This window comes from Labrus mixtus, chromosome 18, assembly GCF_963584025.1.
Source record: "Labrus mixtus chromosome 18, fLabMix1.1, whole genome shotgun sequence".
Classification (NCBI taxonomy): Eukaryota; Metazoa; Chordata; class Actinopteri; order Labriformes; family Labridae; genus Labrus; species Labrus mixtus.
Genome location: NC_083629.1, coordinates 15,870,606 through 15,897,983, shown reverse-complemented (window position 1 = coordinate 15,897,983; position 27,378 = coordinate 15,870,606). Strand labels below are relative to the sequence as shown.

Sequence of the window (27,378 nt, the reverse complement as noted above, 5' to 3'; positions counted from 1 at the left end):
TTATTATTTGTGTTCTAAAAAGTGTATCTTCTGAATTTAAAGCTGAGTTTGCAAATGTTTTTGGGGTTTCTGAATGTAGAAGTAATTGTAGGAGTCATGTATTGAGATATGACAAGAAGAGCACTTGTTGTACCTGTAACATAAATCTGAAGAAACACTACAGGTCTAATTCTTGAATGTGATGTAAAAGTTATTCTTCTTTTAATCTTTTCCCAAAAGAGGACAAGTCACCTGTACAATATGTTTTGGGAGCGTTTGCCAGCTTTTTTAAAGCTCGATTTTTTTTTTAACAAGTTAGTTTTCATGGCCAAAATAAGATATATTTTTGCTTGAAGAAAAATGTCTTGAATCAAAAAATGTGGTAAATACAAGTTCCAAGTTAAGAGGGATCCCTCTGGCAGCACAGACACCCATGGTAGGTGCAATATTTACAGACAAGACCAGCATAGTTAAATTACAGTACGGACGTTCAGAATGGCACAAACACATATGGACCATAATTGCACTTAAAGCAGACCTTAGAGCAGCAGACATCCGTCACTTGTCATTGAGATGCAGAGACATCACAACCACTGCACCTTACACTATGTGTGAACATCGTGTGTCAATTATTTCACTTTATTCTACATCTGTTTCAGTGCAGTTTTTATCCTTGCTGTCTCAAGCCTGTAAATACTGTTTGTATCTAGTGTAGTAATATTATTCTATTCTTTTATCTATTTATAAACTGCTCTTAGCTATTTGCACTATGCTGCTCAGGGAGATGCTTTACTGTTTGGTTGCCATACACAGTGACAATAAAGACTTGAATCATATGTCTTTAATTGTAAAGCTATGAATGACAAATGTAACGATAAAGAATTATGAAGAATGAAGGACGCTGGGGTCAAACAACCTTCATGTGCTGCTGTCACATACAGGACCGGCAGCTAAGCTGCAAAAAGGACAGATTTAAAAATAGTTTTTTACCTACTGCAATTGCACTTTATAACGACTCCCCTAAGTAAGGACAGAAGACATTTAAACTTTTTAACTTTAGCCTGAGTTGCATATATCATATATCAAACTATTGTGGGCTCATGTTTTTTTGTATGGGTGGGATATGTATATATGTGTTGTGTTGTGTGTTTGTATGTATGCTGGCTGCTGGAACACCTACATTTCCCTGCTGGGATGAATAAAGTATATCTTGTCTTTTATCTTATCTTATAAGACACACAAGCCTTCACACTCTACACTAGAAACCTATAAAAGGACACCAGGGGCGTGTCCAGGTGGGTGGCCAGGGGTGGCATGGGCCTCCTCTTGAAATCTGATTGGCCACCCCAGATGCCACCCCAAACTCCAAAATTATGATTGGCTATTTGCTTTATCAGAGGCAGGACTTAAGAATAAATATGGCTATATATTTTTTCACCATTATCGGATTTCTCCATAGAGCTTCCAAGCAATATTGCGGACGTTACTGTTAATTTCAATTCTGGGAGTGAGGTCCCACCCACTGATCTGTGATAGGTCTGTAGCTTCAGTGGTCGAAAAATATGAGGAACTAGCGCTGTAGTTTCACCCCGCTAACTGCAACAGCTTCCGATGACGCAAAATGACGATTTTTGCGTCATAGGAAGCTACTTTTCAGACTTAGAAATACAAAGATCTCAGGGGAAAATGAGGGCGGGATGCATGACCATTCAAAAATACTACCAGGTTGCTAATGATACAAAGCTTAATGCAAATGGGTGCAGTATCCCTTTAAGTTACGGTAAGTATACAATAATCAAGCTAAGCTATTTGCATCAGCGTGCTGAAGAAGGGATTCAATACACATGTGTTACCTCTGGAAAGCTTTGGTTTTTCAGTCTTTGTACTAAGTTCAGCTAAATGACTCTTGCTGTATTCTTCTTAGTTTACTCGTACATTGTTGAGGATAGCGTCAATCATCTCATAAAATACTCTGACGAGATCTTATCAATGCCTGTTAGCATTTGTGCGCTAACCTTAGCTTAGCTGTCTCTCTGCTCTTGCCTTCTCTTTAGCGTTCAGGTAGTATTTTGATTTCTATCTTTCTATGTAACCATTAGCGAGAGTTTAATAAGTATATTTCAGAGTTGAATATAATATTAGAAGGTGCTTTTAGCATGGCTATGCTACAAAAGCACAGCTCGGCTTTTTCTGAGTTTATTCATTCCTCTTTGTGTGGAGGCATTGTTGAGTGTGCTGTGTCACCATGGAGACCGCAAACCTTTGCGTTTTGAACTCTTGGGCTCAGGGGGGATGAAACACAAATCTATGCTGCCTCTCAGACCTTTATGTATTTTAATTTTTTTTAACTTATATTGAACCCTGACATCTCAACAAGCCTTATTAGAACTTAATTTTGCTTATTTATGTGACATTGAACCTGCTAATGAAATTTTGTTTGAAAGAGATTCGCTTGATCTTCTGAGCTGATCAATGGCAAAGTTATAAGCAAACAAGAAAGCATTCCTGTCCTATTATTGTGACCATGCGCTTTTTAGAATAATGTGTTGCAGATTTTAAAGCCTGCCTTAAAAGATGACAGTAATGACAGGAAATGTAACAATGGGAACATAGTATTACTTTGCTCTTTCCATAAAAATTCACAAGTAAATACTCATCCAGCCTAAAATAAACTGATTTGCTGATAAATGTATTTTTTGCAGGTTAGACCGTGCACAGCTTTGCATGCAATTTTCTAAGTTTGGGCCCCCAAGTTGGAAAAAAATACCGGACACGCCCCTGGAGGACACATTAAGCAAACACACAAGAGGTCAAGCTCAACACAATACCCGCGAAGATAAAAGAACAAAACAAACTGAAGAAGACAGAGAAAGTGGAGACGAGACTGATAATCCTGAAGGAAGAAGATCTGGATCCAAACAAACAAGTGGAAATATGACACTGAGAGAGAGAAGACTCAGGACGAAACCTCACACACACAACTCACATATTTCCTCAGACCTAACAGGCTTTTTTTAATGACATTCAATAACAAAAGCCCTATTAGAATAGTCGCTATTAGACTACATTACATTGAAAGTCTCTACTATTTTTGTCCTATTCTTATGTAAATTAAGTCAGAAAATATTTGCAACACTTTTTAAAAAAGTGCGGCTTGATGTACCTCTTAAGGGAACAGATTTATTTAAGGCATGCAGTTGTGGACTGTTTTAGATTTTTCAGATGTACATTATAAAAAAAAACTAAATTGGAGTATAATTGGAAGTGAAAATACACTTAGTGCGGAAGCAGAACATTTCTGCAAATTAACTCGGGCATCAAGGAGACAAATGTTGGCGAAACATCACACACAAGCTGTTTAAAAATAGAGAAGAGAAAGAAAAAAAATAGTTAAGAAGGTTAAGAAGGCTTTTTTTTCACATGACAGGACTTTGTTTTAACTCCTGTATTTAATGAGACGTGCAGGTTTAAATGATTATGTCAAGTGAAATGTGATAGCATTCACACCTCCTAAGGACTCATTGCTGTAATTATAGATCATGTTTGCTTTGTTCCTTTGACGTATAATCTCTCACTGTGATTGGTAGTTCCGCCTCTGGTTGGGAATCTATTGTTTTCTTTGGCTAGACAGGCAAGGTAAAAGAATGTCATCCTCCAGATCCTTGTTATCCTCCTCTTACATGTATTAATGTGTGTAATGTATGTGTGGATGCAGGGTTCTCTTGGCAGTGTCACCATGGTGTATGCAAATATCTGCTGTAAATGTGCCCGCACTCATGCATGGCATTCCATGAATATGTGCTGCAATATGAGATGTTGTAGAAGAAAACCAACGGAGGGGAAGAGACAAGGTTCTGTTTTGTCAACAACGATGTGTTCTAGTTTTCACGGACCCTGGAGACGTGCAGGTCAACACACTGTGAGACAAATATAGTACACTGGAGGTGGACACAGTAGCAGCTTGAGAGAGAGATCTGTAGAGGTAAAGAAGGGCCTCTTTGACACAGCCTCAAGATGAGCAGGAAGACATTGTTTAACATAATGGATGAAACGCTGCTATTAGATAGATTAGTTAGATAAAATGACTGATGCTATCAATTTGATTCAAACAACTTTATTAATCCTTTTAGGGGCAATTGGTTTTGAGCAGCTTGTACATAAAAGTGAAACACACTTCAAAAAAATATATAAAGGAGGGATAAAGTATGAGATTAGATGTCTGTTTACATTTGTTGTGCTAAGCTACGGGTCATTTTTACTTTTAAGTAACAGTAAGTATACAATAATCAAGCTAAGATATTTGAATCAGCGTGCTGAAGAAGGGATTCAATACACATGTGTTACCTCTGGAAAGCTTTGGTTTTTCAGTCTTTGTATTAAGTTCAGCTAAATGACTCTTGCTGTATTCTTCTTAGTTTACTCGTACATTGTTGAGGATAGCGTCAATCATCTCATCAAATACTCTGACGAGATCTTATCAATGCCTGTTAGCATTTGTGCGCTAACCTTAGTTTAGCTGTCTCTCTGCTCTTGCCTTCTCTTTAGCGTTCAGGTAGTATTTTGATTTCTATCTTTCTATGTAACCCTTAGCGAGAGTTTAATAAGTATATTTCAGAGTTGAATATAATATTAGAAGGTGCTTTTAGCATGGCTATGCTACAAAAGCACAGCTCGGCTTTTTCTGAGTTTATTCATTCCTCTTTGTGTGGAGGCATTGTTGAGTGTGCTGTGTCACCATGGAGACCGCAAACCTTTGCGTTTTTCGAGTCTTGGGCTCAGGGGAGATGAAACACAAATCTGTGCTGCCTCTCAGGCCTTTATGTAATTTTTTTTTACTTATATTGAACCCTGACTTCTCAACAAGCCTTACTAGAACTTAATTTCGCTATTTATGTGACATTGAACCTCCTAATGAAATTTTGTTTGAAAGAGATTCACTCCAAATATTAGCTTGCTCGGTCTTCTGTGCTGATCAATGGCAAAGTTATAAGCAAACAAGAAAGCATTCCTGTCCAACTATTGTGACCATGCGCTTTTTAGAATAATGTGTTGCAGATTTTAAAGCCTGCCTTAGAAGATGACAGTAATGGGGGGAAATGTAACACTCTTTTCCTGTCTGTCAGGGCCACTTGATAGTGGGAACATATTAGCACATGTTTGTCACTAGGACTTCTTGTTCTGAGGTGTTTGGAACTGAGTTAATGTGACAAAGAAGTAAGACTTTCTTTTCTCCGTATTGTGGAGACGACAGTTCGACATATAGGCAAGTCCTTTTGAAAATGTCTTACAAATCTCACAGAAAGACATACAATTGTTACTCGTTCTTTATTACAGGATCTATCAGATTGGTTGTATAGGTATGACATGTTGCTGCTTCAGACCTCATCATAGACTTGGCTTAAAGCTCACAATACATGTGATAAAGTCTGACCTGCAATCAATCAATCTTTATTTGTATAGTGCCAATTTATTACAAATGTTATGTCAAGCATTACCCTACCTTATTCTCTGTTATATAATCTACATCATAAATCCATCATCAGCACACATGACAGGAGTACAATAGCAGCAGCAGAGACTGCCGGATAATATTTGCTCTGCTGGGACATCTGCTGGTGAAAAACAAGTTTTACTCTCAAAAAAGTTTGACTCCCTACAAGATTGAAATCCAAATCATCCCACCTAAAGCTTTGAAGTTGTTGTGATGATTTACCTGAGTGAAGAACATTATGTTTCTTTCACTACTTCACTTTTAAGTACATACAAGACCAAAGTAGCCATAATCCTTTATTCACTGTGACGAACGTTTAAGGAACCAGATGTGATTCTGTGTAACTCATCTGGACTCAAACAAACTTTTACAAACATGTCTTAACAAAGATGGAAAGATCAACACTTCACAAATGATCCTCAAAAAGTTGTTGGTAGATACATTCTAGCCTAAGCAAATACTGTATTTTCTTATAATATATCCAACAAAACAAAAGGGCATCAAGGAGGCATTAGAGTAGGGGGAAAAAATCACTTATTTTGCTTTGTTGTGGTTGTTCAGAAAATGCTGTGTAGTTTGCTGATAGCTTTTCATTGTTCATGTTTCTTAATCCTGGCAAAGGCATAGTGTTTTACTTGATAAATTGTGGGCAGCAGTAGCTCAGTCTGTAGGGACTTGGGTTGGGAATCGGAGGGTCGCTGGCTCAAGTCCCAGCACGGACCAAGCCCGGAAATTGGTCTGGTAGCTGGAGAGGCGCCAAGCCACCTCCCGAGCACCGCCGAGGTGCCCCTGAGCGCCCACTGTGGGCAGCCCCCTCACTCCGAGACCCCCCCATCAGTGCATGTTCATAGGATCCTGTTTGTGCATGTGTGTGTATTTCCGCCTATGTTTGTGTAGCATGTTAACGAGACAGAGTGTAAAAACGAATTTCCCCTCACGGGATCAATAAAGTATAAATTATTATTATTAAAAAATGGAGACTTTGTCAATGTTTTTATTTTCTCTGCTGAGATCTATTTTCTGCTTGGTTTAAGCAACCATTTGGTGACCCTTTTAGGACACAAAACTATTGAAAACTGTCTCACTGCTCCATATGGGATTGAAAAGATCAACATATTTCTTTCTCACCCATTGGGAATGAATGAATCCATAAAAACAAATAATTTAACCAGATACATGTAGCTCTAGGGGAAGTTCAGTCAGGAAGACTTTATATTCTGCACACGGGTTTTAAAGGTCCATTTTCACACTAAGCAAGCATCAGCTGTTCATATCACCTGATAACATCTATCCAATAGCACTGCTCCACTCTTTATTTCAAGATGACTTTCTCTTACTCAAATTCATGCATTCCATTGTCACGTGCAAACCTCCACTTCCCCCATCACCAGCAAGCCTATACACTGTTTCATCACCTTCTTCATCCCATCAGCCTCAGATGACATCATCAGCTATCATCTGGTTTTTAATCCCCCCCAACAAATAAATGCTACTTTTTCAAAGGTTTATGTATGTAAACTACTTAAGTCGTCATGTGTCTCGTGAAGGTGCAGGTGAGACGTAAACCCCCTAATCCAACCGGAAATAATTCTAATGAGCTCATAATGTTGTTAATGGTGCATACCTTTGTCTGACATTCAGTATAAACAAGTGATTAATGGGGTCATTTGCTCACTGAGGTCAAGCATGCCGCTCCTCGCTTTTACATGGTGAAGTGAGCCGCCCCTAAATTTGAAGTGCTCACGTATTCTGATCTTTATGGTAAATGCTCCGGACTGCAGAGCGAGCAGGAGTAACAGACAGAGAGAGCGATGACGTGAAGTGCTAAATGCCTAGGTCGTACCATAAGACTGACTATGAGATACACGTGTATGAGGACGGGAGTAAACAGAATACTGTACAGGGAATAGTTTCGGAGGTCGGGGAAATTAGTGTGAGAATAATTCTGCGAGTCTGCGGTAACTTCCGTTTTTCAAAATAAGGTGTTCACAATTTAAAAAAAAAAAAAAAAAACAGTTTTCTTGGAGAAAACAATAATTATATATATATATTCTTAAGTACACAATGATTCTGATATGGTTGGACTAAGTACTTCTTAGACTACATGCACAGGTACTATGAAGTACTTTTACTGAGTACTTTTTGAGAAATCCACTGTCAAAGTCCCTTATAAATCACTATAATGATCCTTTTTTTTCTGACTTTGATGTCTTGTAAAAACATTTTCTTCCATAAGTACACCATGATTCTGATATGGTTGGACTAAGTACTTCTAAGACTACATGCACGGGTACTATTAAGTACTTTTACTCGTACTTTTCGGCATTCATCACTTTTGCCTGGAAAAGGAGATTAATAACGGGGCAAAATCGCTCTCTCTGTAGTCTGGAGCATTTACCATAAAGATCAGAATACGTGAGCACTTCAAATTTAGGGGCGCCTGACTCCCTCACCACGTCACAGCGAGGCGCGGCTGGCAGTATTTGCTCTGATAGGCAGCAGCTGTGCGGAAGCACGCAAAATACACACATCACTGCTTTGGTATCGCCCCGCTCAACAGAGAGTCGGAGTCGCAGGTGTATTTGGAATAGACATAGAGTTTGTTGGACCTGAGAGTAGATTTAAAGGTAGAGAGGAGGGAATCAGATGATGGTGGAGGATATTTGTCACCTGGCAGAAACCTGAAGGACAGACTCATAACCATACCCGCCTGCTTTGCCTAACTTCAACTGATAGCAGGAGGAGAGGACTAACCACACTTCAGCTCTGAGTGAGTTCTTGTTCTGATTTTCCTACTTTTTCTTCTTCTTCTACTACTGCTCTTCTTTTACTTTTTCCTCTTCTTCTACTACTTTCTTTATCTTCTACTAATACTTCTTCTTATTCTTGTTCTTCTGATTGTACTACTTTTTCTCCTTCTACTACTACTCTTATTTTACTTTTTCCTCTTCTTCTACATCTTCTACTTTTTCTACATCTACTAATCCTTCAGCTGTTTCTGCTAATTCTTCTTCATTCAGCAGTGTTTTGCAAAACATTTCAGCGGTCAGCATGCCCATGCGTTTTCCGCAAGTAAATGCAAATTGTTTGGTTAATATTTCTCCTGAACTTTGTCTTCTTTTGATGTATTTATGTACATGTGTGGGGATTCCCTCTGTATGACAGACACACCACTGATTTTATATCTTAATGAGTGGTCTTATTTCTCAACATGCACCTTGAAAAGCTTTTTTAAAAAAGCACTTAGATATCCTGTATCGTATGGATTATGTCTGAATTCTCTTCATGTATTAGCATGTATAAAGACATCTATATTTTTCTATGTATTGTATAAACACATTCATTAGATGTGTTGGTCTATTTTCTGTTAGACAGAATAGCCCTTGTTTTGTGTGTAAAAAATAACCTTGCCGGTAGGCCTACGTATACAAGGCAGTGTCTGTGCGCATATTTGACCAATTATTTTCTTTGAAATACGTAGGCCCCAAGGTAAACTTAATTAGCCGGGCGGGTATCCAAATATAAAAGGCAACTGACAGTTGGACGCCCATACAGCCACACAGCCAAATACGCTATGTAACCACAAATAATTGGTGTGCAAGTAAAGGCCTGCCGGTCATACGATAACCAAGCAAACACGGCGGTCTATGCAGCCACAAACAAAAGGCCTTCATCTATGACAATCACAAATAATGATGAAACAGCATCTGTCAACTTCAATACAATCCAGCAAAAAGTGTAAACACATGTAATCCGTCGTATAGCCAATGTCCAAAGGGTCCTAAAAGCACGCCAAACTGGACAGTAGGCTATTTGTTGACACTAATTTGACCCGCTGATCTTCTAGCAGCACCATCCCCGTCTCCTTTTCATTATCACAACCCTCTCAGCCACCTTGTTATCATTTAAGAGCTATCAAAACTCACCTCTTTAAACAAGCTTTTCATGTATGATTGCGGTGTATTTTCTGTTGTTTTACCTTTTATTGTTGTTATCTTTATGATTTGTGTGTAATGTTGCAATATCTGTTAGTCTGTCATGAGAGATTGTCATCAGGAATGAGGAAGTTTAAACTGATTTGAGAAATGCTCTGATCTTTTCTTTTTTTTTTTTTACACTTTTATTGTTACGAAAAACAGCGAGGGAATCAGAAATGAAGCAGATAGACGACTAGGTTTTTAAAACTCCAGACAGCAGCAATACAGCCTACACTTGTCTAACCTGAGAAAAGCTGAACAAAGTGCTTCATCCTGTAATTACTTGATTTTATTTTTGTGCGCACCCTCTGTCTATTTTTTCGGTCTCTTCCTCTCCCCAATCCGTGCAGGTTATTGAACTGGACATGTGATTTAAAATAGCTTAGTGTCCAAATGCTTAATTATTTTTTTCTAAATTATACTTTCCATTGTAAAAACCCTATTCGCACGGGACTAGTATTACCTGGGGACCTCATGTGATTTAGAAATTACCCCACCACGTCTGTGTTTCGTGCGGCGCATTCGCACGGTATAAGAGTAGTCTGTGTTTTCACTCGAATTTACTGACATTATCCACCGGATATGATGTCAAAGTGTTAACCTTTCCTGCTTCGGCGTTCAGACCGTGGTCGGAGCGCACAGCGGAGACTGATTGGTCTGCTTCAGGGCCGAAGTTGTAGCCCTCACTTTAACTGGGGTGCATCAAGATGTAAGCAGACACGGAGAGTCCGGCTTGTTACTTGAGGTGTCGGGCCGTGTATTACGCACACAGAGCTCAAACGGTATCACATGCTGACTAGTTTCTCTGCGCTGATTCTACTCGGGTCCCCGACATCAGTAACGTGCATCTCGCACACACCTGCCGAACACACACTCCCCTCGTTCTCTCTCTCTCTCCTCACTCGCACTGAGCCATTCAGACAGACATACGCTACTCGTATAACACAAGGCTCTGCGTAATCTATGCGTAAAAGATAGAAAAAATGTTCCATGCATGTAATGCATCTTATCATCTTTAGCGATTTCGCTCTTCTGGTGGATTTGGGCTTGCTCTTTCTGCGAATGAGTCTCCATTGCTGTGTAGGTAGATGAGCCTCCTGAATTTGCACCCAAAATGCTGTCAAAACTTTAATTTATAATTGCCAATGCAGCCTCCATAATTCTGGTCCGGGAAAAGGCAGAAAAAAGCTGCGGAGAACACATCAAACCTTTAAAAAAACAACAACAAAAAAACTACCCCAAATCACAGAGATGCCGATTCGCACGGGACTAATATTATCACATAACCTCTGTGTTTGGCGAAATATGGTAGGTAATTTGCGGTGGAATTTTTACTTCACAAATTACGGACATGGCAGATTCGCACGGGATTAAGATCACAGACGACCTCCGCATTTATTACAAATTAGGCTACTAGAGGTCCCCAGGTAATACTAGTCCCGTGCGAATAGGGCTTTTGGAATTATTATTTATTTTCAGTCTGTTTGTTTTTATGTTCACCTTTGTCTTCTGTTACATGTTCGGAATAAACAAATCAAATCAAATCAAAAAAATGTATTCCTTATAACGTAGCCCGTATCTGTTCCTAGTGGGACCAGTCAGACAAGTGAAATGGGGATACAAAAAAAAAACATATGACTTGTCATTGTGTGGTATCAAAGGACACATCGCATTAGAGGGCAAGGCACAGAAACAACAGCCAGTAAATTGTACTACAATTCCCAGAGAGAAGTATCTTTACATTTTCTTAGAGGAAATCAACATTTTATCACTGTATTATTTATTCCATTTAAAATGTGTTAAAGCTATTATTGCACTACTATTCGCTCTTACACTGATACTTGAAGTGATGAGCAAAAAAAAGAAATCTTGCTAAAAGCATCACGACTCTGAAAGGCCTCGTTTATTTTACACTGATTAATTGCTGTCGTTCTGTTACAAATGCTCACTCCAAATAAGAGCAGACTGATTGATCTATTACTAATCATCAGCTGCCTTCAAAGAGTCTGTGCAAAAAAAGGTTTAATTGTTTTTTAAGTCGCGGTGATAGAACAGGTACCTGTTATTCGTTTGCAGTTCTCTAACACGTAATCATAACACATAATTAGGCAGTGTGGCGTTTGTCGTCTTAGATAAAGTGATGAGTTGTCATAACTGTAAGTAAAGAGAGCACCAAGATTAGAAGGCACAAAGGATAATACTCAGCTTAAGAAAATATCTGGTTTCTTTGATGATAATAATAATAATAAAAGAATGTAGCGATTAAAAGTTGATCATTTTTGGAATTAAGAATTCATACACGCCCACAAAGTTTATTTCCAACATAACTCAAAAAGTAAAACTTTAGCAGCAGACTTTAGATGGTCGTATGGGATCATGGCATTCCAGTCCTACAGTATCATGCAGAGTTGTTAGGATTTAGTAAAAAACAATACGTGATGCACGTGAGAGACAAACAAAGCTGTTCAAAGGTTCAATATGGGCAACTACCTTTATGAAAAAGGGTTTTGGATCCATTTGCTCAATAACCAGAATTTTCTGTTCTTTCAATCATACATGCTACAAGTAACAGAACACCTTAACATCAGGGTTAAATTTACTGTGACTTGCAAATATAACTGCTTTTATCTAGGGATTTTTTTTATTAAGAAGTTTGACTTTGAGATTGTTTTTTTTTTTTTTTTTTTTTTTTTTTTTTTACAAATATGGAAATTCATTAACTTTGGGGCTGTGTTCATTTAATTTGTGGTCACTACTTTCATGTTTTCAAGCTGAAGGGGTCCTCATCTAGCTTCTGTGTGTCTGCAGCATTTTGCAGCAGTTCCTCTGTTTACATGTTCTGTGTAAAACACTTCTGGTGACATATTTGGTCATTTCTGATTTGATTTAATTGCGGTCGGTCCGCAGCACATGTGTATCAGTGAGTTGCACTATTATCTCAAAGCAAAATGCCTTGAAGCAGTTATATGGGGGTTTACCCTCTTAGTTTACTTTGAAGTCTTAGCAGTAATGTAAAATTGGAAGCTGGAAATCACAGGTAAATGTGAGTGTAAATGTCTTTGCCAAGCCTTATCTGGCCCGTGATATCCGGGCGCCGGCCAAAGACCCCTAACTAACACATTTAGGGAAGGTTCCAACATCTGAAGATCAGGATAACATCTTTAAAATAAAGGCGGGCTGGCTGGAACAGCAATCAATGTTTGTACTGTAAAACAGTAATGGACTGTCTGTCTAGTCAAACCGGTTTGATCTGTTAGAAAGTAAATTAATTAGCAACTTGACACTGTCTCTGGAGGCAGTGTAATTAATTCACTGTCTACACTGTCTTGGCTTTCCAAATATTTACATTTAATATTTATTTAATAACATGTCCCTTACTCTCGTGTTACACCTGTCTCACCTGTTAGAGTGCTGGCCTGATGCCGATTTATCAGCCTGTTATCAAATACCTGCATGCTGTAGTTTCCCTCCAACTTGAAAATCAGTACTAATTCTGCCATAATGCACTTTCTACCCTTTCATTATTTATTCAGCAAGGCACATTAGCATGTGTTTGGACTGCAGACACATTATATTTGTTTCTCAATAAAGAACCAAAAATAAACCATCCACACTGTTATTTACAAGTGGTTTGACTGGATGTGTTTGTCCAGATATTGGAAAGCCTTTTGCATGTGTTGCTGTGGCAACTAAATATGCAAAGTCACATTGAAATCCAGTTCAAGCAGTCTGAGCTACCTTGCTGAGAGACAGCTGTTAAAAACGAATGTCAGCTCGTTTCAAGCCACCTCAAAATGAGGCTGGAATCCCATCTAGAAAGTACTTTGTGTGTTTTCCTTTCTGTCCAAACGACCTTCAAATCATATAAAATCCAATTTAAAACATGGACATCCCCAAAAACTTGGGTTTGAACTGACTGAGCCTCTGTAAATCTAAACAGTATTACCTTTTAATGGATTGTGATCTTGGACTCAGACTTTCTATGTCTAAGGTCTTAGATGTTCACCAGCAGTCTCATATTCAAAGGCACAACGGCTGGACTAACAGCTTTTACTTGTTGCAGTAAGTAATAACTTGAAGTTAATAGATACATCTTTATAATCAAATACATTTCCCAACAAAATATCTTCAAAAAAATCCCATCGATAACTTGATGAGACTGAGAGGTACTTCTAATAATATTAGTCCTTTGTGTATGTAAAAAGAGCTGGACGATATAGAAGAACAAGAGGGAGTGCTGTTAATTTGGATATCAGCACGGCTGTGATTGTCTTTATGCTGATATACAAACCAACAGCAAAACCCTGTGTGTCATAATGCTTTAAACCAGTGGTTTACAACTGGAGGGTTGGGACCCAAAAGTGGGTCGCGGAAGTGTCAGCAGTGGGTTTTAAACGTGTTTGTTTTGTTTCTAGCTTCCGTCAGATGGTTTTACCATCTCAGGTACAAAAAAAATCTGATGGAAGCCACAAACTGCACAATTTTTCATTAAACAAATTTGATTGGCTAAAAATTATCCGAAATCTTGGTCGCGATTTTTCAAACAATAGTTGGTAGTGGGTGCTCAGGCTAAAGTTGGAGTGGGGCAAAGGGGTCTTCTTTGAAAACCATTGGAAGAATGTGCCATTTTCTGCATTCTTTTCTTCTATTTTTCAATTTTTTTCTCCATTTTAACATTTCTAATCAAAGGCAGAATTGTTATTATTTCTCGATCGGTCTAGAACCTCAGTTAAATCATAGCATCATTCATAGCTTTTCGATCAGATCTGTTCCATACATGAAATATAATTGATCATTTCTACATATTATATAAAAATGAGATGTTTCTTTAAATACTAATATGGGAAAAATCCTGTCAGATTTTTAAAAAATCTGAGGGGGATCCAGTCCCCCCATTTTAAAATGGCATGACACCTCTGTGTGCAGAAACAAAACAGACCATCTAAATCTAGTGAAATGTATCATGTCTCTAACTGTTGTTTGTATTTCTGCCTCAGGTTGGGAATCTACCCTCTTTGGCCAGATGAACAAAGCAAGAGAACTCAGAGGGAAACTGTTCTTCCTGTTCGTTTCTACCATCCTTTTCATTCTCTATGTCATTGGCACATCCCCTGTGGAGTACATTTCCCTCCCAAGGCTGCAGGAGCCTCCGAAAGTATGCCCTGGGAGGACTACCGAGGACACCATCACCCCCCTGAACAACACTGACCACTTCCTGGTGTCAGCCTTCATGGACCAGAGAGTGAAAGGATTTGATTTACGCATTATTAGCATATTTAAAACGAACTCCACCAAACCTCTTTACTGTCTTTTCTGCTGTGCAGGCCAGTTATCAAATACAACTCCAACAAACATTTTACAACATAGAGAAAACTTTGGTTTTCTCTTTGTCACTGCGGATATCATGTGTCAGATTCCTCAAAACTGCAACGCTACACATGTTACTCTTCAGACTAAGCCAGAAAGAGTGAAGGCATTGGACCAGCTTTGGCTTCCTATAAGAAACCAGAAGACCAAAGGGAATGAGGAGAAAAAGTTGCAGTTTAACTTCACAGTCTGTCTCTCTAATTTGTTTGGAGGAATCAACAACGTGCTTCAGTTTGCACAATCGCTGGAGATGTACAGGTCAGCATCACACCACACATTACACAGCTCCAAATCAACCTTGAGGCATTTTCTCTAAATATTTCACGATTTAAAAGGTTCTGTAGAAAGTGCACTGAATTGCATCACATAATATCTGATTATCCCTCCGCTGCTGTTGTCATACTTTGAAAAGTTCAAGTTCAAACAAACACTTATCCATTCCAATACTTTTGAACGTAGTGATTTACCCTTCAGTACAGCCTTTGTCATTATGACATCAAAGTCGTCAGTTTTACCTCTTATAATGCTTCATCTCGGAACTTCTTTAGCTGCTGTCCAACATTGTTCTACTGTCTCCTTCTTTTGCCTTATCCTGATGTCAACGGTTTTGGCCAATTAACTTCCATTAACACTACCCTAATTTATGTCATGGGTTAGGGTTAGGGTGCCACTAGTCGCCAGAGTCGTTAATTAATGACATGGTGAGTCAAATTTGTACAAAAATCAGTTTTAACTAGCTTGTTACAAATTGTTACCGATTTTCACTGATTTCCCCCTGTTACGCCTGTTACATCTGAAGATAGATCATGGGTGGAACAACAAACCCCAACCATTCTGCATCCATGCATAAAAACATTGCAGACAGGGGTGTGAATATCCTGCTTTGAAATGCCAATATGTAAGCTACAAGAGATTTCAAAAAAGCTGGAAATCACTAGCACGATATGACTAACTGTGTTATTTCTTCTAATTGGTTGAACAAATGATTGAACCTTTGATTTTCCTATCTGCAGGTTGCTAGGTGTTGACAGGGTGGTGATCTACAACACCAGCTGTGGCCCAGAACTGGACCTCCTGTTGCAGAGCTACAGCAGGACAGGCTTCCTGGAGATAGTTCCTTGGCCAATCGACTTGTTTCTGAGTCCATCTTGGGGCTGGCTCTACTCTGTGAGCAGGGGGGACATGCATTACTTTGGTCAACTGGCTACACTTAACGAGTGTGTTTACAGATCCATGGACCGGTCGCGTTACGTCCTGTTGAACGATATTGATGAGATTATAATGCCATACCAACACAACAACCTGATGTCTCTGATGAACACACTCCAACAGCAGCATCCAAAGGTAGGCCACTTTTGCTAGAACAGAATCAAAACAATCATATTTGACATTTATTAATATTTGTATTTTTCCCCCCCGTCTTCCATGTTGTGTCACATTCTATAGACAGGTGTGTTCCTCATTGAGAACCATATCTTCCCCAAGACTGTTTTCGAGCCAAGCAAGAGGTTTCATCTACCTAAGTGGGACAAAGTGCCAGGGGTCAATATTCTGGAGCACATCTACAGGGAGGACCCCGACAGAACAAAATATCACCCGCACAAGTTAATAGTTCAGCCAAGGTAGGATGAGGATTTTTGGACTGAAAAGTTGCTCACTTAGTCAGAAGAGCCAGTGTTTTGGTACTATGAATTGTGTATTTTGACAAGTCTTTTTGAAAAAAAAAACTTTTTCAGTCATTGTAAAAAGTTTTTCCTAATCCTAATCCTTCCTAATCTCACCTAAAAAAAAAAAAAACACCCTCTCAAACCTAAGCATTTTTTGACAACAACCTCCCAAAACTCCAGAAAAATGGCAAAGAATTTCAATGTGGACTAAATTCTTAATTTTTCAGCTTTTGGAGCAGAAAGAGACATCAAATTAGAAATATGTGAAAGCTTAAACCTAAATAATTGCCTGTGCACTAAAGTGCAATACATTTTTTTAGAATTATCAATGAAAAACAACAAAAACAATGTTACGTGGCGACGTTACATCAAGTCTTAAAGGTATGTGCACGCCAGCATCAGATCTGATCTTAAAGGTGGACAGGCAAACGTTGCATCCAATCTAAATGGGTTAAATGTTGTAAAGATTGATGGGGGATATTCTTTACAGCCAACCAGAGTCCTAATAGACATGAAGTTATTCAGAATTGGATAATAACATTGGAAGGACAGCCTGCTCTAAGTCAAACAGAAGCTCAATTCAGAGTACAGCCGGACTTCAAACTGAAATCCAAAACATATGCCTCCAAGCCAAGCCGAGGTTCACTGATACACTGTTCTTTTGTGTCTCTGTGATTAACAGGTTGGTGGAGCAGGTTTCTGTGCATGCACCGCTCAAGGCTTTTGGAACCACATACAAAGTTCCCCCAGACGTTTGTCGGATCATTCACATCCGTGTTTCTCTGAGGGGAAAATCTAATACCGAGGAGCTCAATAAAGATACACGCCTGTGGGACTTTAACGAAAAACTGATTCCCAATGTTGACAAAGCACTGGAGAGAGCAGGGCTGCTGAGATCAGAACCTGCCCTTTAACAGGTTATGTACTTCAAGGTCTAGAAACGTCAACTGATCATCTGTTCTAATGAAACTCAGTTTAGTCTTGAAACCTTTCTGTGTTCTAATCTCTTTCCATTTTTTACAAAAGCAACTCCAATATTTTTGCCTGTTTTGTCATGTTTCTGGTGGTGGAACTTTTTAGAAACATACCAAGATTTTTAGGTTGGGTAGAATCAAAGATCTGAACCAGTTGCTTGACTGCTTCAATTGCTGCAACTCTCACTGTGATTGGTAGTTCCGCCTCTGGTTGGGAATCTATTGTTTTCTTTGGCTAGACAGACAAGGTAAAAGAATGTCATCCTCCAGATCCTTGTTATCCTCCTCTTACATGTATTAATGCGTGTAATGTATGTGTGGATGCAGGGTTCTCTTGGCAGTGTCACCATGGTGTATGCAAATATCTGCTGTAAATGTGCCCACACTCATGCATGGCATTCCATGAATATGTGCTGCAATATGAGATGTTGTAGAAGAAAACCAACGGAGGGGAAGAGACAAGGTTCTGTTTTGTCAACAACGATGTGTTCTAGTTTTCACGGACCCTGGAGACGTGCAGGTCAACACACTGTGAGACAAATATAGTACACTGGAGGTGGACACAGTAGCAGCTTGAGAGAGAGATCTGTAGAGGTAAAGAAGGGCCTCTTTGACACAGCCTCAAGATGAGCAGGAAGACATTGTTTAACATAATGGATGAAACGCTGCTATTAGATAGATTAGTTCGATAAAATGACTGATGCTATCAATTTGATTCAAAGAACTTTATTAATCCTTTTAGGGGCAAGTGGTTTTGAGCAGCTTGTACATAAAATACATAATGAAATGGCACACTTCAAAAAAATATATAAAGGAGGGATAAAGTATGAGATTAGATGTCTGTTTACATTTGTTGTGCTAAGCTACGGGTCATTTTTACTTTTAAGTTACGGTAAGTATACAATAATCAAGCTAAGATATTTGAATCAGCGTGCTGAAGAAGGGATTCAATACACATGTGTTACCTCTGGAAAGCCTTGGTTTTTCAGTCTTTGTATTAAGTTCAGCTAAATATAATAAATAAATAAAAATGCTGTATTCTTCTTAGTTTACTCGTACATTGTTGAGGATAGCGTCAATCATCTCATCAAATACTCTGACGAGATCTTATCAATGCCTGTTAGCATTTGTGTGCTAACCTTAGCTTAGCTGTCTCTCTGCTCTTGCCTTCTCTTTAGCGTTCAGGTAGTATTTTGATTTCTATCTGCAAGTTTAACGTGAGCTTTATTTGGTGTGAGCAGAGAACAACAACATCACTTGAGAAACAGAGAACAGTGCCACCCATTGGTAAAATTACTGTACTACAACACTCCCACTTAATTTTACAATGGTATTTAGAACCTTTAAATAATAATAATACAGAGCCATACTCTCCTTCACAAAATGACAAGAAAATAAATCTTTAAACAACATCAAAAAAGGCTTCACCCCTTTTTTTTTACTTTTTGTTTACATTGATTTTACTGGAACTCTTTTTCACATGTTTTCAGACTTGCTTTGATCAGGCAGCGTTTGGTGTTCACCTGTCAAGCACAAACAACCACTCTTACATCGGAAAAAATCTGATCGCTCCTCTTAGTTTTTCAAACCTCTGTTTAGTCAAAGCCTTGTCAAGATGTCCGCTTTCATGTCATTTGTTGGACAAGACTGCAGTTCTATTTGTCCATTCTGCACACATTCACGGATGTAGTGGTAGCGAATGTCAATGTGTTTAGTTCTGAAGTGATCCACGGGATTCTTCGCGATTGCGATGGCTCCTTGCTTGTCTTCCAGGATCACTGTGGGCGTGGCTTCCATTCCGAGATCACACAGTAAACATCTCAGCCAGATACCTTCTTGAGCAGTTTGACTGAGCGCGACATACTCGGCTTCTGCTGTTGAAAGTGCAACTGTTGCCTGTTTCTTGCTGAGCCAGCTCACCGCTCCTCCACTCAGTAGAAACATCCTGATCACCAGCCCAGTCAGCATCTGCAAATCTGGTCAAAGCTCCAGAATCTGACCGCTCATACTTGAGAGCAAGGTTCACGGTCCCCTTCAAGTATCTAAATATCCTCTTCACAGCAGTCAGATGTGCAGCATCGGGATTTGCGTTGAACTTTGACACAACACTCACAGCTTGAGCTATGTCTGGTTGTGTGGCCATTGCAGCATACAGCAGACTTCCAACCATTGACTGATAGTTTTGTTGGTGTACTGGCTTACTAACACCATCACTTTCCTTCAGTTTGACGTTGGCATCAGCAGGAGTTGCTACAGGATTTGCTTTATCCAGTCCATATTTATGAAGTATGGCTTCAATGTAATGCTTCTGTTGAAGAAAGACACAGTTCTTCTCTTTGTCTTGAACCACAGAGATACCCAGGATATAGGACAGCTCACCCATGTCTTTCATCTTGTAGCGCTCCTTGAGAGCCGCTTTCAGCTCGTTCATGCTCTCAGTGGACTCTGTTATCCGAATGATATCATCCACGTAAACTGCTAGTATCTCAAGCTCTAGTCTTGATCTCACAAACACACAGGGGTCTGATGTACTCTGTTTGAATCCAAGTCCCACCATGAACTCTGTGAAGGCCTTGCTCCAGCAACGAGGAGACTGCTTCAGTCCAGGGATTGTTTTTTTCAGTTTGCACACCAGGTGTTCCTGCCCTGGTTTGATGTATCCCTCTGGTTGCTCCATGTAGATTTCTTCTTCCAGGCGTCCATTGAGGAATGCAGTTACGACGTCCATCTGGTGCACATGTAGATTGTTTTGAATAGCAAAGGACAGTAATGTACGAATAGAGCTGAATCGTACCACTGGTGAAAGTGTCTCATCATAGTCAGCACCATACAACTGTGAGTAGCCCTTGGCGACGAGTCTGCACTTGTATCTCTCCACTCGTCCATCACTATGATGCTTGACTTTGAACACCCATCTTGAGCCTACTGCCTTTCTTTCTTTTGGTAAATCCACTAAGTCCCACGTCCCATTTTCCAGCAGCGACTCATATTCCAAATCAGCCGCCTCCTGCCATTCCTTTGCATTTGGACTAATCATTGCTTCTTTCATTGTGAGTGGCTCTGTCACACGACACATACTGGCATGATGATCATCAATAACTGTATCAGCAAACTCATCATATCCATATCTCCTTGGAGCCTTTCTGATTATGCCGCTTGTTCTGACAGTGTCATCAGCAGTGACCTCACCTTGTGTTTCACTCTGATCTGTTTCCATGGTCATCTTGTTCTCTGAGCAGGGGACTTCTGCTTCCTGATTCCAGTCAAAGTTTGACTCGTTGAAAATGACATGACGACGGATTAGAATCCTCCTTTTCTCTTCATAAAGACGATAGCCCTTGGTATTGTTTGCATATCCCACGAAACGAAGCTTGACAGCCTTTTTGTCCAGTTTTCGTCTCTCTTCATCTGAGATCTGTGCATAAGCAACACAACCAAACACCCTCATGTGACTCATGTCAGGTTTTTTGCCACACCATCTCTCGTAGGGTGTTTCTTGCTTCAGAACTGATGTGGGCAGCCTGTTCTGTATGTAAGCTGCGGTGGCTACAGCCTCTGCCCAGTACATCTTCGGCAACTTGGCATGTGACAGCATGCTTCTAGCTGTTTCAACTAATGTCCTATTTTTTCTTTCTGCAACACCATTTTGCTGTGGTGAGTGATGTACAGTCACTTCATGGTGGATGCCTTGAGCCTTCAAATATTCTTGAAACTCCTTTGATGTGTACTCATCACCATTGTCTGTTCTCAGCCTCGTGACGGTCTGTCCAAACTCATTTGAGAATGTTTTTTTCAAATTCCTTGAATTTGTTTAGAACCTAATTTTTCTGTTTCAGGAAGTATACCTTGCAGCATCTGGAGTAATCATCAGTGAAAGTCACAAAATATTTTGCTCCACCTATAGATTCAGTCTGCATGGGACCACAGACGTCACTATGAATCAGCTGCATTCTGTGTTTGGAACGGATTCCTCCAATCGACTTGTATGGCTTTTTAGACAGCTTGCCTTCCACACATCCTTCACAGAAAGGAACCTCTGTCCACTCCGTTTACCAGATCTTTTAGTTCCTTCAGCTTGGTAGTGTGACCCAGGCGCTGGTGCCATAAGCTGGCTGCTACTGATGCACTATGACAGACGGGTAAACTTCTTTCAACATCCAGCTGGTATAGTCCGTCAGCTCTTTGTGTTCCCATTCCTTGAAGAGTTCCATTTTTTTTCCACGTATGTAGCAGTGAGACTTCCTGAACTGCACTGTATTTCCTTTCTTGGTAGCTGCTCCCACTGAGAATAGATTCCCGGACAGCTTTGGAACATACAGCACGTCATACATTATGACATTTTTTACATCACTTATTTTGAAAATCATTTTCATGTTGACATTTCCTATTCCTAGGGCGTCAACTGCCCTGCCGTCACCGAGTTTCACAGACTGTGCTTTTGTGAAGTGCTTTGATGCTCCCGAATCAATCAACCATTCATCCTGTTGTGGTCTCTCAGTCAGGTTTGCCTTTTTGGTGACAAAAGCACTTTCATCCCCTGCATGGTTTTTCTTGTGGTTTTTCTTTTTAGCTTTATGTTTCAAGCTCGGACAGTTATGTTTAATATGACCTTCTTTCCCACATTTATAACACCGCCACATGTTTGGTCTTTCTGCTCCCACTGACTTATCCTGAGTTATCCTGCAGATTTCCCCGAAATTGTGACGACATGGCTGATGCACCACCTGATGTAGTAACACTGTAGCTTTCGTTAGCATTCATCCGCTTTTGCTCTTCATTTACTAATGCTTGCTGAACAAGCTGCAGTGTCGGATTGTCAATCTTTGTTTCTAGTGCAGTGACAATGGTAGCATAACTTGGTGGCAAACTACCCAAAAGTGTTACAATTTGGTCTTCTTCAATGACAGCTCCTATTGCTGATAGCTGATCAGTCAGCTCCTTCATTTGTTTCAAATGTTCAGTTAAACGATCTCCTTCCTTCATTTCACATCGGAAATATTTTTTCTTCAGAAACAGTTTATTTGCTAATCTCTCTCAAAATGGCCTTTCAGCATAGTCCACGCTTCTTTGGGAGTCTGGCAGCTTGTTATCAGGTACGACTGGGGTAGTTGCATTCAACACTAACATGGAGAATGCCTTCTGTCTCCATTTGTCGTACTCAGATTGTGCTTGTGCGTTAGCATCTGCGGCTAGCGTGTCCGTCTCCGTTAGCATACCCCATAGTCCTTTAGCCTTTAGCAAGTGCTCCATCTGAAACTTCCACGTTGCCCAGTTCTCTGGTCTGCTCAGCTTGTCTATAAACAGCTTCTCATCCATTGTGAAAACCCACAACACTGTTTACTTCACACAAAACTCTGTGTAAAGACTGCTTCTTTAGCGTCGATCTGGGTCCATAACCTGTTGCAAGTTTAACGTGAGCTTTATTTAGTGTGAGCAGAGAACAACAACATCACTTGATGAGCAGAGGAGAAACAGAGAGAACAGTGCACATAACATATAACTGACAGGAAATACTGGACTTAAATATCGAGGGTTTTATTCCACCCCCTCCTCCCAACATACCGGACGAGCTGCTCTACTCGTCGGTGCCTGCCTGGTACACGGGCCCGGCGAGGAAGCGGCACAAGCGGCGAGAGAGGAAGCAAAAGCTAGCAAAGCGAGCCGGCATCCATGCTCGGCTAAGATGCTCCCCCGACAAACCTGCACTACCAAGCCTGTTTCTCGCGAACGCCTGGTCCATGTCAACAAGACCGACGAGCTGAGACTGAGGATTTATTTGCACAAAATCACCGAAACCTGGCTGAATCCTAACATCCCCAATGCGGCTAAAGAGATAACAGGTCGGACTGTTTACCGTTCGAAAACAGCTGATTCCGGAAAAGACAAAGGCGGTGGAGTGTGTATTCATGTGAGTAACACCTGGTGCACATCCACAGACACTGTTGAGCAATTCTGTTCCCCGGACTTGGAGTTCATAACGCTGAAATGCAGGCCGTTCTATCTGCCCCGGGAGTTTACTGTTGTGTTTCTCACTGCTGTTTACATCCCACCACAAGCTAATACTAAGCTAGTGCTGGTTATGCTGCATGATGCCACACATGAACTTCAAAATGACCATCCAGATGGCGTGTTTATAATAGCAGGGGACTTTAATCATGCTAACCTCAAGACTGTGCTTCCCAAATTCCATCAGTTTATTGACTTCCCAACCAGAGGAAATAACATTTTAACCATGTATATTGCAACATAGCAAGGGGTTACAAAGCCTCGCCTTCCCCCCATCTTGGCCGGTCTGACCACATCAGCCTGCTTGTGACCCCTGCATACAGACCTCTCATTGCAAGGATTAAGCCCACAGTTCGCACCATCAGGGTCTGGCCTGAAGAAGCCATGGCCAGACTACAGGACTGCTTCGATGAGACAGACTGGGACCTCTTCAAACAGACTTCCACACACAACAACCACACAGACCTGAACACCTATGCCTCATCTGTGCTGTACTACATCACCTTCTCCATGGACAATGTAACCACAGAGAAGAACATACGCACACTCCCCAACCACAAACCATGGATGAATGCAGCTGTGGTTAACCTGTTAAAGGCTAGTGATGCTGCTTTCCGCACAGGGGATCATGTGGCCTACAGAACAGCCAGGTCCAAACTGAGAAACGGCATCAGAGAAGCCAAGCGGTGCTACAAAATGCGTATAGAGGAGCACTTTAACTCTGACTCCTGACGCATGTGGCAGGGCATCAAGACAATAACAGGCTATGCAGGCAACAACAGCAGCCCAACACACACTGCCAACCCATCCCTACCCGAAGATCTGAACCGCTTCTTTGCCAGGTTTGATTGCAGGGACAGTCACAACAACTCACCACTGACAGTGCAACGGGACCCACCAGGTGCACTGGTGCTGAGTGCCCACGAGGTGAGACGGGCTCTTACCAACATCAATCCCAACAAAGCTACTGGACCAGATGGAGTACCAGGACGGGTCCTGAAACACTGCGCAGGACAGCTAACAGCAGTGTTCACTGACCTATTGACCAGTGGCACTGACCCCAGTAGGGATGAAGTGTTTTGAACGACTCGTTCTGACACACATCAAGAACAACATCCCACCCTCCTTGGACCAACACCAGTTTGCCTACAGGACCAACAGGTCAACTGAGGATGCGGTGTCACAGGCCCTCCATACTGCCCTGGATCCATGACTTCCTTACCGACAGACCACAGACTGTGCGCATTGGGAAACATGTCTCCACCTCCATCACACTAAACACAGGTGCACCGCAGGGTTGTGTGCTGAGCCCCTTACTGTTCTCCCTCTACACACACGACTGCAAAGCCTCCAATGAGACCAACTCTGTCATCAAGTTTGCAGACGATACCATCGTGGTTGGCAGAATCACCAACAACAACGAGTCAGCCTACAGAGCAGAGGTCGAGAACCTAGAGAGCTGGAGTCAAGACAACAACCTGATCCTCAATGCGGCGAAGACGATCCTCGACTTTAGGAGGCTGAAGCCCAACGTCCACCGCCCCATAAACATCAACGGTGAGATAGTGGAGGTCGTGCAGAGCTTCAAGTACCTTGGTGTCCACATCAGCCAGGACGCAACTTCGTCCGTAAACACCGCAGCGATGGCCAAGAAAGGACTCCAGAGGCTCCACTTCCTGAGGTGCCTGAAGAAAGCACGACTTCCACAACAGCTGCTGGTAAACTTCTATAGGTCAGCCATTGAGTCTGTCATCACCTACTGTATCACAGCGTGGTACTCTGGCTGCGCTCTAGAAAACAGGAAGTCTCTCCAGTGCATCATCAGGACCGCAGAGAGGATTACCGGCTCCCAGCTCCCCAGACTAGAGGACATTCACAAGACACGCTGCACCAGGAAGGCAACAGCCATCATCCGTGACATCACACACCCCGGACATGCCATGTTCACCCCCCTACCCTCTGGCAAGCGCTACAGGGTGCTGTACGCACACACGACCAGACTCAGAAACAGCTTCTACCACAGAGCGGTCTCACTCCTGAACACACAGAAGCGACACCCCTGTGCTGATCAATGGCAAAGTTATAAGCAACCATGAAAGCATTCCTGTCCAACTATTGTGACCATGCGCTTTTTAGAATAATGTGTTGCAGATTTTAAAGCCTGCCTTAGAAGATGCCAGTAATGGGGGGAAATGTAACACTCTTTTCCTGTCTGTCAGGGCCACTTGATAGTGGGAACATATTAGCACATGTTTGTCACTAGGACTTCTTGTTCTGAGGCGTTTGGAACTGAGTTAATGTGACAAAGAAGTAAGACTTTCTTTTCTCCATATTGTGGAGACGACAGTTCGACATATAGGCAAGTCCTTTTGAAAATGTCTTACAAATCTCAGAGGAAGACATACGATTGTTACTCGTTCTTTATTACAGGATCTATCAGATTGGTTGTATAGTTATGACATGTTGCTGCTTCAGACCTCATCACAGAATTACTGAAATTGGCTTAAAGCTGAGAATACATGTGATAAAGTCTGACCTGCAATCAATCAATTTTTATTTGTATAGTGCCAATTTATTACAAATGTTATGTCAAGCATTACCCTACCTTATTCTCTGTGATATAATCTACATAGACCCATCATAAATCCATCATCAGCACACATGACAGGAGTACAATAGCAGCAGCAGAGACTGCCGGATAATATTTGCTCTGCGGGGACATCTGCTGGTGAAAAACAAGTTTTACTCTCAAAAAAGTTTGACTCCCTACAAGATTGAAATCCAAATCATCCCACCTAAAGCTTTGAAGTTGTTGTGATGATTTACCTGAGTGAAGAACATTATGTTTCTTTCACTACTTCACTTTTAAGTACATACAAGACCAAAGTAGCCATAATCCTTTATTCACTGTCCATGGTTTCTGTTTGTTAAAGATGGTAAACTTCCAACAAAACAAAAGGGCATCAAGGAGGCATTAGAGTAGGAAAAAAATCACTTATTTTGCTTTGTTGTGGTTGTTCAGAAAATGCTGTGTAGTTTGCTGATAGCTTTTCATTGTTCATGTTTCTTAATCCTGGCAAAGGCATAGTGTTTTACTTGATAAATGGAGACTTTGTCAATGTTTTTATTTTCTCTGCTGAGACCTATTTTCTGCTTGGTTTAAGCAACCATTTGGTGACCCTTTTAGGACACAAAACTATTGAAAACTGTCTCACTGCTCCATATGGGATTGAAAAGATCAACATATTTCTTGTCACCCATTGGGAATGAATGAATCCATAAAAACAAATAATTTAACCAGATACATGTAGCTCTAGGGGAAGTTCAGTCAGGAAGACTTTATATTCTGCAGGTGGGTTTTAAAGGTCCATTTTCACACTAAGCAGGCATCAGCTGTTCATATCACCTGGTAACATCTATCCAATAGCACTGCTCCACTCTTTATTTAAATATGACTTTCTCTTACTCAAATTCATGCATGCCATTGTCACGTGCAAACCTCCACTTCCCCCATCACCAGCAAGCCTATACACTGTTTCATCACCTTCTTCATCCCATCAGCCATCATCTGGTTTTTAAACAAATAAATGCTACTTTTTCAAAAGTTTATGTAAACTACTTAAGTCGTCATGTGTCTCGTGAAGGTGCAGGTGAGATGTAAACCACTGCAAAAAAAGAAAAGTTGGGTGAACTTAAAATTTCAAGGCAACAAACTTAAATAAAATTTTAAGTTGGGCAATTAAACTAAATATTTTAAGTTTTGCTTTTGAGGTTGCTCAACTCTGAATTCTGATTTTTGTCAACTCAACTGTAAGTTGTACTAACTGATAATTTTACATTGTAATAACTCTGAATTCTTACACAGAATCCACTTAAATTTGGTTAAGTTAGTATAGCAGAATAATTTAAGAGGAATT

General features: G+C 40.6%; 1 protein-coding gene across 1 annotated transcript; it reads left to right on the top strand.

Annotated features, from left to right (window-relative positions):
- The first annotated feature begins 8,001 nt into the window (after nt 1-8,001).
- On the top strand, nt 8,002-18,250 carry LOC132993171 (glycosyltransferase family 92 protein F13G3.3-like). The gene is made up of 5 exons (XM_061062857.1): nt 8,002-8,240; nt 14,445-15,072; nt 15,828-16,158; nt 16,261-16,436; nt 17,164-18,250. The coding sequence occupies exons 2-5, from the start codon at nt 14,471-14,473 to the stop codon at nt 17,393-17,395; spliced, it is 1,341 nt and encodes a 446-aa protein (XP_060918840.1). The 5' UTR covers nt 8,002-8,240; nt 14,445-14,470; the 3' UTR covers nt 17,396-18,250.
- Nucleotides 18,251-27,378: the final 9,128 nt, after the last annotated feature.